The sequence below is a fragment of the Nymphaea colorata genome, chromosome 10, assembly GCF_008831285.2.
Source record: "Nymphaea colorata isolate Beijing-Zhang1983 chromosome 10, ASM883128v2, whole genome shotgun sequence".
NCBI lineage: Eukaryota > Viridiplantae > Streptophyta > Magnoliopsida > Nymphaeales > Nymphaeaceae > Nymphaea > Nymphaea colorata.
The window spans coordinates 7181287-7195797 of NC_045147.1; the positions used below are offsets into that span (position 1 = coordinate 7181287).

At 38.1% G+C, this 14511-nt stretch overlaps 1 protein-coding gene across 3 annotated transcripts in view; it reads left to right on the top strand.

The window, feature by feature from the left end:
* Positions 1-271: 271 nt before the first annotated feature.
* Positions 272-14511, top strand: part of LOC116262992 (mediator of RNA polymerase II transcription subunit 23) — a 134875-nt gene continuing 120635 nt past the window's right edge. The window contains exons 1-4 of one of the 3 annotated variants that reach the window (XR_004174549.2): positions 272-469; positions 591-634; positions 1592-1691; positions 3841-4827. Coding sequence is in view for 2 of the 3 variants with exons in the window: in XM_031642550.2 (XP_031498410.1) it covers positions 380-469; positions 591-634; positions 1592-1691; positions 3841-4827 (1221 nt within the window). In the remaining variant the exon portion in view is untranslated. The remainder of the gene's footprint in view (positions 470-590; positions 635-1591; positions 1692-3840; positions 4828-14511) is intronic. The other 2 variants (XM_031642550.2, XM_050079825.1) reach the window with 2 other exon arrangements.

Consider the following 14511-nt stretch of genomic DNA (forward strand, 5'->3'; position numbering starts at 1 on the left):
TTGATGTTTCCCAATTAGAAGCTATGTTGAAACCAAGTCATTATTTTGCGAGATATTGATAGAAATTGATAAAATGATTGGAAGGCTACGTAAGGGCATTTAAGATTAATAAAATTATAATGAAATCAAAGAAAAAAAGCATATGCTGAATTTAACAAAAAATATCCATCCAAATCAGCTGCGAGAAACATACCTAGCTACAGTTGGTCGATACCAATGTTCGGGTCGGGCAATGGGAATGGACAGCCCTCAAGACTGGGTTGCCGCGGTTGGTCAGCCATGGAGTTGTTGAAAGAGGTTTGAACGTTAAATCTGCCGTCTCTCTATCTCTCTCTGGCGTTGGCGCGGCCGCGGAAGCGAGGAGGAGGAGGGTTGGAGGATGGAGTTGAGTTGCGGAGGGGCCCCAAAAGCCGACCAATTCCAACCTGCTCAGGCAGCCGTCCTTGACATCTTCAATCTCTACTTGGGGGTACCTCCCTCCCCCCCCTCTCTCTCTCTCTCTCTCACACACACACACACACACACACACACCTCCGCGTGTAGACACACTGCCCATGGCTCATTTTTGTTCGTTACTTTATCGCCTGCAGAGGATTCCGAAGTGCAAAGGCGACGATTCTTATCGCGAAACCCCGTAAGTTACACGACCCCCATTGCTAAATGCTTATTCGTCAATAATGTGCGCCTTTTATAAGTAATGGTAATCATATGCTACGAACAATTTCATAACTACGGATATTAGTTTTCTTCTGTTCCCACCTGGCCGTAATCTTTTTCTTGTATTCTTGTACCATTGCTGCCCTCCTCCACCACCCTACCCCCCAAACACACGCACAAGCAAACAGGAAAGGTTATTTGTATTAGAGGGCGACTTAGAATGTTGTTGGGGCAAAGAATGTCGAAAATAAGCGCGGTGGTGTCCATACGGCTGATTAACGGGATGCAGAGTGTTGCCGCACCTGCAGTTCCATGTATTTAATGTAGCCGTTGGAAAGTTTGCCATGGTTGTGAGTCTTCTTGCGCTGAGATTAGGCTCAAGGGTTTCATGGGGCCAATGATGACGCATGCATCAAACTCTTTGTGCTTCCATTTATTACAAAACGGTAGAAAGTAGCACAAAAATTTTAATATTTTTAGAAAATTATGAATTTTATTATTTTATTTTACAATACTATTTTATATGACCGACAAGTTGCATCCTAGACCCTGGTAGATCAGTTGCATCCGCAATCCATGTAGTACTTCTTATGTTAAGTTTCCTCTGTCGTGCTAAGTAACCAAGGAATCATATTTGATTGTTCGAATGGGAGCCATGATTTCAAATAATTCTGATTAGTCTAGCTGTGTAAAAATCAAGTTTGAAAAGCATGTACTGGTCTATGTCTCAAAATTAATTAAATAGTATATCTTATTTAAAAAGAAATATACATATCAGCAAGAATGGAAAAAAAAAAGAGGAATTCTAAAAATTCATCATGCTGAGATGTTTCAATGGGCATACTCCTTGTGTTTATCTTGTTGCCAACTAAGATATCTTGAATATAGAAGTTCCTTGTTGTGTATTACTAACAGAGCGACACTTTTATTTTAGGAATAAAATGCAGAAGCGGATAACTGCTATCCACCGTGAGCTTCCTCCTTCAAATGAGCAGTTTCTTTTGGACTTTGAGCAACTTCAAGCACAATTTCCAGTAAGTGCTGATGCATATCTATCAATTGCTTTTCAATTGCATATGTAAAGCAATGTAGGCTTTTATTGCATCCATCATTTGAGAAAAGCATCTGCATGCATTAACTTGGATTATGTTTCTTTTTTTTTTTTATGGGCAAAAGTTATGGAATTAATCAAAGGGCACAACAATCTGCTTGTCTTAAACATGTTAGCACATTTGCTCATTGTTGCTAAACAAATAACATTGCCATTATACTAATGAAGCTAAAAATTCATGCTGGATTAATCAACGCACTTCAAAATGCTTCACACAGTCACAAAAACAGATATTATCGTACAACGATGATACACATAACCATACATTTTTGTACAAACATGGTGCAACATGTGTGATGCATGCATAGTGTATCATATTTACCTTCGTAATTGGCAAATAGTGTGACCTGTCCTATGTCACAATATAAAAGCGGCCAACGTAATTGGCACATCGTTCTATCAAAGTGATGGGTCAATATGTGTACTGTGCAAAACACACGTAGCATGTATAATAATAGCTCCTAGCCAAAAGATAAATCGTAGGACAATAACTATACAGAAGGGCATCACCTTGTAAGCCTATATGTACACCAAAACATGGCAATAACAAAAAACGGGATAAGGATTAGCGTCAATCACATTGCCCAAGGATTACCCTCTATCTCGACAACATCATGATCTCGAGGCGCTGCCCTCCTTAGGGTGAGTACCTAAAACCAAATAACAATAAGCGTCAGAGGTAACTATGAATAATATTTCCTTGAGGCTGACACATACATCATCTGCTCAGACACAAATAACATAGGTACAACAACACAAATGCCAACACACCAGGTATTTCATTTGAACAATAAATAGTTAACACAACATAAGTGCGTATTCAAACACATAACCCTGAGCACTGAGTGAAGACATAGATTTGGAAACGATTGTAGGGCTCCACAAGACCGTTGCACAACTTACAATCATAACACACAACAAATGAGTCATCGGGAAAAGTAGAGCTTGGGTAATCTTGCTGTTACTCTCAAGTCTCAACGAAGCTGCGCTCAGGTATAGCTGCTGCAGCATCAGATCCCATACTCTATGTAGGGATGGGCTCCTCGTAGTAGCCCGAGTGAGGAACACTTCACAATCTGGTCCGTTCTTGGGAAATCCATTCTCGAAACTCGAGCCTATGCGCCACTCACCTAACAACATAGGAAACATATATCAACGGCTCTTGCAGCAGTATGTTTAAGAAACCTATGAAAAAATTTTAAACATACGGACAACCGAGCAGCCCCCTAGAGGGCTTAGACAGTCGAATTTTCACATCCAAAACAATGTTCAGCATTGTGGAACTAGAACCTAAGCGCTAAATGCTGAATTGGAATGGCTCAGTTACAAAAAATACAGGATTTAGGCACCAAATACAGAAAGTGCAGACAATATGATTTTCAAAGAAGAAAAAGAAAAGATTAAAAATGATAGACCAGTAGAAGAAGAAAAACAAAACTACTACTAAGAACAACAATAGAAAGAAAAATGGTTGATGCAGAAGAAAAGATTAAAAATGATAGACCAGTAGAAGAAGAAAAACAAAACTACTACTAAGAACAACAATAGAAAGAAAAATGGTTGATGCAGGAAGGTCACCGGAGGTCGCTAGAGGTCACCATAAGAAATATTGCCCAAATCAACCAATGTTCGCCCAAATCGTTTCCACAAGAGGTCGCAGGAGGTTGCTGGAGTCCTTTCTCAGCAAACAGTGGCAGAGAAAAACGAAATAGAGCCTCGACAGGTGTTTTTGAAAGGAAATACAAAAACAAAAAAAACCCTAATTTTTGGATGAAAATGGACTCGGTCAATGGTGGCTGAGTCTGTTTTTGGACGGACACAAACCCGGGTACATTGACTGTGCCCGGTACGTCTTGACCTGTACCAAGCTGTGTCCGACGACATACCCATACCTATACCAGTGTTGCTTCCGACCGGTACGAATACTCCTCCAACATTGATCTACCATGTTACATAGATAGTGACTATGCTTCAAACCATAAGAATCATGTGTGTAGTCAATTGCTATTTCTTTGAACATGGGCACATGTTTGAGCTCATTGCTGGCTGACGTTGGTGCTTTTGTGTGGCAGGACAAGGACCAGTTACGCGCAGCAACAGAGTCTGTACTTGCTACCCTGGTTATGCATTGCAGCAGCCATGCACCTCATGCTGAATTTCTTCTTTTTGCAGTTAGGAGCTTGTGCTCCATAGATTACATAAACTGGGATAAGTTCCTGCCAGCACTGCTCTCCTCTATTTCAGTGTCAGAAGTTCCAGTTGGACTAGGGACTCAATCTGTAAATAATGTGCTATCTTCTGTCTCTGGAGCATCTTGCATCACAGCTTCTTCAATTACGATTTCTAGTTCTTCTAATTTTCAGCCTTCTAATTCAGCTTCTCCTTTATCCCCAGTTCATGCCATTGCATCTCCTGGTCAGGGCTCACTTGACCCATTAGCTAGCATTGGTCATTCGCCGGTGAAACCTTCTGAAATGTCTTACCCTAACCAACCGATAACCTTGAAGTCTAGTTCCTTGGTAAAAGGTGTTGGAGTAAATTGGACAAGGCAGTTATCCTGCAAAATTATTTTGGAAGGCATTGAGTGCAACCTGAAGCCTGTTACTTATGCTGATACCTTTTCACACATGATGAATTGGTTGGTTAGTTGGGAACAACAACAATATAGTGGTGTGGAGGATTTTGATGACACACATACTTGTAAACCTGAGAAAGTTATATCAGACTGGATACGTGGCTGTTTGGATGTAATATGGCTATTGGTTGAGGAAGACAAATGTCGTGTACCATTCTACGAGTTACTCAGGAGTGACCTGCAATTCTTGCATAATATTCCTGACGACGAGGCATTGTTTACCATGATTTTGGAGATTCACAGAAGGCGAGATATGGTTGCTATGCACATGCAAATGTTGGATCAGCACTTACACTGCCCATCTTTTGCAACTAACAGAAATTTGTCTCAGTTTTATCCAATTATCTCTGGAGAATCAATGATTAACTTGAGGGCAGCACCTTTAACATATCCGAGTGTTTTAGGAGAACCACTGCATGGCGAGGTGAGTAAATGACTCCTTAAGATGGCATTTGGATTTTTGACTTAGGACATTTTTTCCTACGTTCGGACATCCTTGTAGTTCTAAATATTAGTTAGATTTTTTCTTACCAACTAAGACAGCTAGCAAGGTCTCGATGTAGTATCCTTGTGCTTTTGATAAATCTAGGGAATCTCAGTGTTTACAATATTAAAATATGGAAAATAACAGAAAAGTTATGAATGTGAAATAAAAACTATATAAATATTGGGATATAAAACTATTGAAGAACAAGAAAGCATACATTTAAATTTTAAAATTTAAGTGACAGATCAAAATTGTGCTGAAATAATAAAACACATATCTAAGATTACAAGATGATCATGAATACATATCTAAGGTTCCAAGATGGCTAGAAGAACACTTAAGTTTCTAAATGTTAACCAAGAAAAACATGTTGGTCATTGAAACCTCAGTTTCAACCCAAGTAGACTTAATAAGCCAAGATAACTAATATGCCCTAAAGTGCGTATCACTGTGTTGGCTATTCGGTTCTTACCTTCACTATTTCTTTTGGGTGTGTTCAACTTTTGTAGTCGGCAATTCACTGGATTCTTCCTTTGTTCTTTTCCATTGTTAAAGTATTGCAAAAAATAAAGATTGGTCTCTATTTCTATTTCTCTGTGAATAAAACTTTTGTACTTAATCTATATTACAGCAAGCTTGATGGAGCACAACTATTGATACTTTTTTGCTTAATTATGGAAGAACTCAGGTGCATTCTAAGCAATATTGATACCTTAAGTTGTTTTTCGTTATTGCCAAAACATTATGGGTGTTTTTGAAAATTTTTCTTAAGGCCCCGTTTGATGGCAGAGAAGAATTTAACGTGGTAAATTTACCATGAAAAAAAATGCTGGAAAAAAATACAGGATGAAATTTCTCCCTTTTCCAATCTGAGGCCCTGTTTGATGACAGGGTAGTTTTTTGCATGGTAAAATTAACCCTGTTTGATGCAGATGGTAGTTTTTTGTAGGGTAAAATTAATTCTGTCTGATACACATGGTAAAATATATGAGAGACTTTTTTCAGGACCGTTAGTAGTTGTTTTTTTTTTTGTTCTCCAATTTCACGGAGGAACAAATTGGAAGATGATCTTCCAAAACAACAAACAAAACATGCAGTACCTAAAAAATTAAGGCTACAAAAACAAGTAACATGATTTCATACCATCCACAAATAATTACAAAAGAAATCCATAACATCCACGAGTTCAATGTAGTTGACCAACTATAAGTTAGAACCATAACACAGTTACACTTCAATTTGTTTTTTATTTTGTCTTTACTGAATTCCGGACCGAATCTGTCCATCATGCTTTTTTCAATTGCTGGATATGCTTTAGACTTCAAACCTCCACCAGATTTCATTCCAGGCATGCGTGATTGCTCCACAAGAAGCTGGACTAAGTAGTCCATTTGTGGTTCAGTCCACGTAAGATTTTCCCTTGCTGGACCGCTGTCTTCCATGGTAATGCTTTCTACAATATTTCTTCACAACTAGAGTTTTCAGATATCAGAAACACTTGAGATTAACCGCATTCCAACAAAACTTCCCCAAATTCATTGGAAGCCTTGGCTGATAAAGACCAAAGATATCAGATCTATTAAGCTAAAAAACAGAGGAATAAAGATGAAGTCACCTATAGCTAATGTTAACAATATTTAGTTATATTTGAAATCACATGAGGAACAATCCTATTATGGGCATAATTGTAGAACAAATGTAAGTAAGACACAAACATTACAACAAGTTGAATAAAAATTTTGGAGAAAACATACATGACAATGGAATGATCAACAAGATAATCAGATCCCCTTTATCTCGTCCACTGAACCAGTTAGCCCTATCAATGCTGGATGAAATTTTGCAAAAGAGTAGCAAATATTCAGGGATACTACATGATGCTGATGGGCAGGGAAATTTTTTTCTTATAATATAATACTTTCAGTTGGCTTTAGGAGATCATGGAGGCTGCTCCATTTTTTCCTTTCAATTGTGAAAAAAATTGGTGATAGAGGTGAAACATAACTGTGAAAGGCAAATGTAAATTAGTCATTCAACAATAAAAGACTAAATTAAATTGCAAACAAGCCGCAATATAATGGGGAAACAACAAATAGCAAAAACTAGGATATCCAAACTAAAATGGTGTCACGAAATCATAAAGAGGTCATCAATTTCTTAGAACGGACAACATAAACCTCATCGTGAAGGATTCCACAAAGTTCATTAATAAATGTAGTAAGCTTAAGAAGACCAAAAAAGTTATCAGATCTAACTGCCACAAGTGCCACCGATCTAAATCATCATGGAAAACGATAGAGAAGAAAAGAAAGGGAGAACGAGAGAGAAACGCAACATGCTGATAAAAACGAACAAGAAGCAAATTTATCCAATTAAAGTGAACCACTAATCAAATAAACAAGCCAACAGGAAAGCTACAACCATGAACACCTTTTCATTCTATGGCCGGTAGATTGGGGAAAGAGGTAGTAATAGGGACTCACCTGGAGAGATGGATCTGTTTGGTGGCTCGACCTACCGCCAGTTGGAAATGCAGCTTCTTTCAGCCAACCCTGCAGAGAGAGAAAAGAGAAAGGGGATTAGGGCACCGTATAGCAGAAACAGAGGGAGAGTGGGGAGAAGCAAGGCCACCATACCTGGCGTGAAGGAGGAAGAGGAAGATCGCCGGCTTCGACACAGGGAGGATGATGGCTTCGTAGAGAGGAAGGGGCGAGAAAGAGAGACGAGAGCGAGAGAGGAGAGGCAGCGAGAGAAGAGAGGAAGGAGAGAGCGAGAGGAGAGGGGAACAAGAGAGGAGAGGGAAAGAGGCAACAGAGGGGAAAGAGGAGAGAAAATGACTTAGTTGTCTGATGGGCTATGGCGTGTGGGTTGAGCTTAGAGCCTAGGTGAGATTAGGCACAATAAGCTGTCTCACAAAGAAAAAGTGAACCAATGGAATGCAATGTGATTTTTAAAAAATAACAAGAAATATGGAAAGTTCCTGAATAGAAAATCAACAGTTATCAACTTATAGAACAACAAAAAAAAAAACACTCACACTAAAGTTTTAAACATTCCATAACATTATAATAAACATAACTAAGAGTCAAAGAAAATAAATTTAATAAATCTGAACAATTAAAGTTTAAAAGTTGAATGATAATAATGTGTATATAAATGCTTATATACCGATGTTCTCAAAATTGAAATTGAACCAGATAGATGAGACTGCCAATTCAATGAGTCGGTTAATTCAGTGATGCAGCGGAATAGGTTATGAATAGCCAGAAAATATTACCAATTTACTATATGCATCTTTTAAAAAGTGAAAGGAAAAAATATAAAATAATGATTAAAAAAGAAAAATATTAAAACTATTAAAAAAATGGCACCCCTATATACATCTGTAACTGTGACTATAATGATAAAAACTGATATTATAAATCTCATCATTGTAATTACAACAATAAGTATATAACTGCAGATATACCAGTATTATCAAAATATGTAAACTGAACAGAGACAACAAGGCTGCAATCCAATGAAGCAGCTGATTCAGTGAATTGGCCAATTCGGTAGTTCGGCTGCATTGGTTATGAATTGGCAGAACAAGTTGCCAACTTACTGTATGCATATATTCATGTGGTAGGATGTATTAGATTATATATAAGTTCCTGTGTGTGCGTGTGTATGTATATATGTAGGGAGGCACAAACATACACAAACATATGTATCAATATACATTATCATATGTTACATTTACTATACCTATGTCACTGCTGACGCATATGTTTCCATTTTGGGGATTGTTATATATAAATGTGGTATATATGTATATGTATATCTTGTGCATATGATTACCTTGTATTTTGTCATTTATTTTTTGTATTTTAGTCTTCCCGTTTACTTTTTTTTTTCTGTTTTCTTGCTGCTCTGTTCAACTAGCTGTTGGCTGGTCCCACGGGCTAGTTTTCTAGCTGTTGGAGCTGGTCCGACAGCTAGTTCTGCCCTTGGCTTTTCTCTTTTGTAATTTCTTTCTGAATAAGGGACCTGGGTTCTATGTATTATGTGGCCTGACTGGCAGGTTCTATATTTCTCTTTGTGAATATATTTCAGTTTATTCAAAGAGGTACCTGGCTTCAGTTCTGTTTCTCTTCAAGATTGTGCAATCTGGTTTGCGTCAAGTATTTTGAGCCCTGGTTTACATTGTATCAGAGCTAGGCTATTTGCAGTCTTGTTTTGTTTCCAATTTGTAGGCGCCGTGAAAATTTAGAGCTTGTTGCTGCCTTGGAGACTGTTCATGTTCACCAACTATTGGTGGTTTTCCTATGGGAGTTCCTGTCCGCCTTCTGTTTGCTTTTGAAGAGCCTTTGTTGCTGAATTGAAAGCTTCTTCATTTGGGCTCAGCTTAGTGTGTCTTGAAGATCGGCTTGTTACAGTCCTTTTATGTTGCTCTTAGAAGATTGTTGCTGCTCCTCTTTTCAAGATGTTCTCCATTCGATATGCTAGTTATCTGGACAAGGTGTAACGCTCTAATGCCATACACGACTAAACACGAAAAGGAAGTAGATACAAAGTTCTTTTTTTGGGAATACATTTTCATGAGGGATTAGTATAATGAAACACCATTTGGCAGGGACCTCCAAAGATGTGTCTCCTTGTGTTGGAGGACCAAACAAACCTTTGCCTCCATTTGTGCGTCAGCAATGTTTATACATGCTTCATGCTTTATGTCAAAAGAGGATACAAAAAGAAATTGAAGAGGCAGATGTAGGCTATAATGAGCCTTTGGAAGATGAAGAAGAAGAGGAAGAAGCTTATGAATGTGATGATGAAGATGATAACAGTCTAAGAACAGATTTGGAGACCTCAAGAGGTAGAGATCGTAGAGGAAAAGGGATCATGTATGAAGGAGGTCGATCTGGCATAACGGGAAGGAAGAGAAGAGGCACAACAGATATTAGGGCCAGGCGTGGTATGCGACCACCTAGTGGTAGAGTTCTTACTGGTAGGTCTAATGTTGGTTCTATTAAGAGTTTTTTCCTTTCATATACTAGCCCAGGTGGTCAGCCGCAGATTGGTGCTGCTATGACATCTAAAGATATGCTATATCATGCACAAAAGATGGTAGGAAAATGGTTTTATGATGCATGTATTCCTTTTAATGCAACTAATTCTTTTCAATTCCAAGCCATGACAGATGCAACTGGCTTCTATAGGCCCTAGATTCAAAATGCCATCATATCATCAGTTGATGGGCAAAATTCTTCAGGATACGGTCAAAGAAGTGTCTGAACATTGCGATGAGTTGAAATTATGTTGGAAGGAAACAGGTTGTTCCATTATGTCAGATGGATGGACTGATACAAGGTCAAGAACACTTGTAAATTTTCTTGTTTATTGCCTAAAGGTACAATGTTCTTCAAATCTCTTGACTTGTCTAATGTTCCTAAGACTGCTGAGATTTTGTTCAATGTTTTTGATAATGTCGTACAAGAAGTTGGACCTGCAAACATTGTACAATTTATTACAGATAATGCTGCAAATTATAGAGCTGCAGGAGATTTGTTATTTCAAAAGTATAGAACATTTTTTTGGAGTCCATGTGCCACTCATTGTGTTAATCTAATGCTTCAAGATTTTAATGAGATGCATGATATGAAATCAACCATTGACCAATGTCAAGAGGTAACAAAATTTATCTATAATCATGCATATGTATTGAGTTTGATGAGAAAGTTTATAAAATGAGTTGAATTAATACGACCTGCACAAACTAGATTTGCCACAAATGTATTGACTGTGTAGAGTGTGGTGAAACAAAGAACTTCTTTGAGGCAAATGTTTGCTAGTGAAGAATGGGCTGCATATCCACATGCTCATAAAAGAAATGCTTCTTTAGTTGTGGATATTATATTCAATAACGTATTTTGGGAATCATGTCTGAAGCTATTGAAGGTTTGTGTTCCATTAGTTAAGGTTCTCAGGTTGGCTGACAGTGAGGACAGACCTTCCATAGGGTACTTATATGAGGCTATGGACAAAGCAAAAGAGGCAATTCGAGACAACTTAAAGGAAAAGTAAAAGTTATATATGCCCATATGGAAGATTATAGATAAAAGGTGGACTGGACAGCTTCATCAACCTCTTCATGCAGCAGCTTATTATCTAAATCCTGCAATTAGATTTTCTCCTACATTTAAGAAGGATAGAGAAGTCATGCATGGTTTGTTAGATTGTATTAATGTGTTAGTGGAAGATTCTACAGAACAAGATGCTGTGCACAATGAGTTGGATCTATATGATAGTTGTTTTCGGAACATGGGACTACTTGCCGCAGTTCGAGCCAGGACAACGATGCGTCCAGGTAAATACATAGAAATTTTTAATTTACTTTGCATTTGTTACATTTGATTCTCTTAAAACTTTCACATTGATTTGTTATATTTTTGTTTAGATTTGTGGTGGAATAGGTATGGGTTTGATTGTCCAAACCTAGCACGTTTTGCAATCAAAGTTCTCAGCCAGACATACAGTGCTAATGGATGCGAAAGGAACTGGAGTGTGTTCCAACATATCTATAGCAAAAAAAGGAATAGGCTCGAACATAAAAGGTTGAATGACCTTGTCTTTGTTCGATATAATATGAGGTTGAAACAAAGGTAATGTAGGTATATAGCTTAATGTTTACATTTTTTGTACAATATATTTATATGAAATTATATATTAACAAGTTTTCTCTTATTTAACGTAGACAATTAGAAAAATCATTAGCAAGGAAGCACACATCTCAGTTCGATCCTATCAGCTTGGAAAATTTTGACGATCTAGAGCCATGGATTGGGGAAGAACCAACTACAATATTTGATGATGAAGATCTTGAATGCTTCAACCTTGAAGCTGAAGCAACAGAAGGAATTTTTTTTTTTAATTTTTTCTGATTTATTAATAATTTTTTTAAAAAATTTACGATACGGTTACGATACGTTATGATATTTTATGATACAACGTATCTTAAAGCTTGACTGATACGGCTTACGATACGCATTCTACAACATTGATTGAAGCTGCTGTAGGCCATAAAAAAGGAAACATGGCTCATCAAGGAGGCATGAATCGTGCGCATATTGGACAAAATGGCCGAGGTATTCTGCCAACACCGAGTGTTATAGGAAGATTTCAGACCAATACAACAAAGAAAGTGCCAACGTGTTTCCAATGTAACAAGAAGGGTCACATGAAAGTGAATTGTTGGTTCAACCCACAAAATAGAGGCAATAAACCTGAACTTGAACAGAATGTCAAACTCCCACTAGCCGCTTTGCAACAAATATTAATGACTGCTCTCTCCAAGATGACGATGAAACAAAATGATTAAGGCGAATGGTATGTGGATTCAGGTGCTGCTATTCATGTAACTGGAAATGCTGGTAAGTTACATGATCTTTTTCCTTATTCTAGTAGTTACAGGTGATAGAAGTTTTCATCCTATCACACATGTTGGGAATGCACAAATTTCTTTTCCAAATTACCATTTCCACTATCTTTGTCAAATGTTGCCTTTGCTCCAAATATCAAAAAGAACATTATTTCCATTTCTAAATTCATAGATGATAAAAACTTATCTGTTGAATTTACTTCTTCCTTTGTGTATGTCAAGGATCTTCTGATGAAGAAAAAATTCGCTAAAGGGGAACAACAAAGAAATATGTATGCCTTCAAGGAAAGTCTTTATTTCTTATAGTCTTCTTCAAGTCCAACTCAATTGACATACTTTCTTTCCGACGCACCTTGACAAATTCCAAGTTATCGCACTTTGATTGTCACATAGTAATGATGACCGAACAATAGGAAGATTGAGCTTCCCAAGTAAATGACGTAACTATGACGCTTCAGCCGTCCCTGCAGCCATTGCTCTATACTCTGCCTCAGTGCTAGATCGTGCAACAGCACGCTGCTTTTTACTGCTCCAACAAATGAGATTAGAATCAAGAAAGAGACAGAAACCTGAAACTGATCGTCGGTCATCGGGATCGCCTGCCCAGTCGGTGTCAGTATATGTATATATGCTATGTCCAAGAGAAACATTGGAACATTTGGTGTAGACTAGTCCATCTCCAAGAGTAGCTTTGAGATACCGTAGGATCCGCTTAGCGACATCCATATGTCCTTCAGTGGGTGCATGCATGAACTGAGAGATCTGATTTACAGCATATACCATGTCTGGGCGAGTAAAGGTAAGGTATTGTAACATACCAACAATGCTGCGATAGAATGTGAGATTGGAATATGCAGCAGTTCCATCAGATGCAGTCAATTTAGTATTCAAAACACTGGGGTAGTGATGGGTTTGCAATTAGTCATACCTGCCCTGTCCAAAACATCAAGGGTATACTTGTGCTGTGTAAGAGTCAAACTATCATTTGTCCTATCAAGTTCAACACCCAAAAAATATCGTAATTCTCCCAGATCCTTCATCTTGAATTCTTGCTTCAACATACCTTTAACATAAGATATATGTGAAGAAGAATTCCCAGTTATAACAATATCATCAACATAGATAAGTAACCAGGTGATAGCTTCTCCAGTGCGATAGATAAACAAAAAGTGATCGAGAGAGCTTCAGAGAAAACCAACTTGTTGTATATGATGAGAAAAACGATCAAACCATGACCTAGAAGCTTGCTTCAACCCATATAGAGACTTCTGTAATTTGCAAACCCATTTTTGAGAATCATGAGTAGTGTAGCCGGGAGGTTGCTCCATGTATACCTCTTCCTTAAGAATTCCATGAAGAAAAGCATTTTTGACATCTAACTGATAGAGAGGCCATCCATACGAGACTGCAAGAGAAATAATCACACGGATTGTTCCCATCTTGATGACTGGACTAAATGTTTCATCATAATCTTCCCCATATTGCTGAGTGAAACCGCGCGCCACAAGTCGTGCTTTATACCGATCAATGCTACCATCTGGTTTATATTTCAGTTTATAAACCCATTTGGATCCCACAACATTCTTATCAGCTGGACAGGGGACAATCTGCCAAGTCTGACATTCATGCAAGGCTGCCATTTCTTCATTCATAGCTTCAACCCAACATTTTTCCTTACTCGCATTGTGATAAGATGTTGGTTTCACCTTTTTGCTGACTTCTGTCATAAACAGCTGAAAATCCAAAGAAAAATTGTTATAGCTCACCCATCTATGAATAGGATGTCGCACGCGTTGTGGTTGGCGTGGAACTGCAGTAGGAACTGATCGCCTAGAATACACCAGGCCTGAGAACCGATTATGTATAGGTGGCTCATTGGGCTGAGAAGATGAAGGCATGCTGTCCAAGGAATTAGTGCTGCTCAAGGAACTACTTACAGATGTCTCGGGCTCATTAACAACTTGCTCATTGTGCTCAGTCAACATTTCTGCCCCTTGTCTTAAGATTTCAGCATGAAGCCAAGCATCATAAACTTCATTTTTGTCCTTGAGTGTCACAGAAGTAGCCTTGGGATCCTGTAACCTGTTTTCATCAAAGACAACATGCCGTGAAATATGTACACGCCCAGTTTTAAGGTTGTAACACCTATAACCCTTGTAATTTTCTGCATACCCTATAAATCTACATAAAACAGCACGATCTTG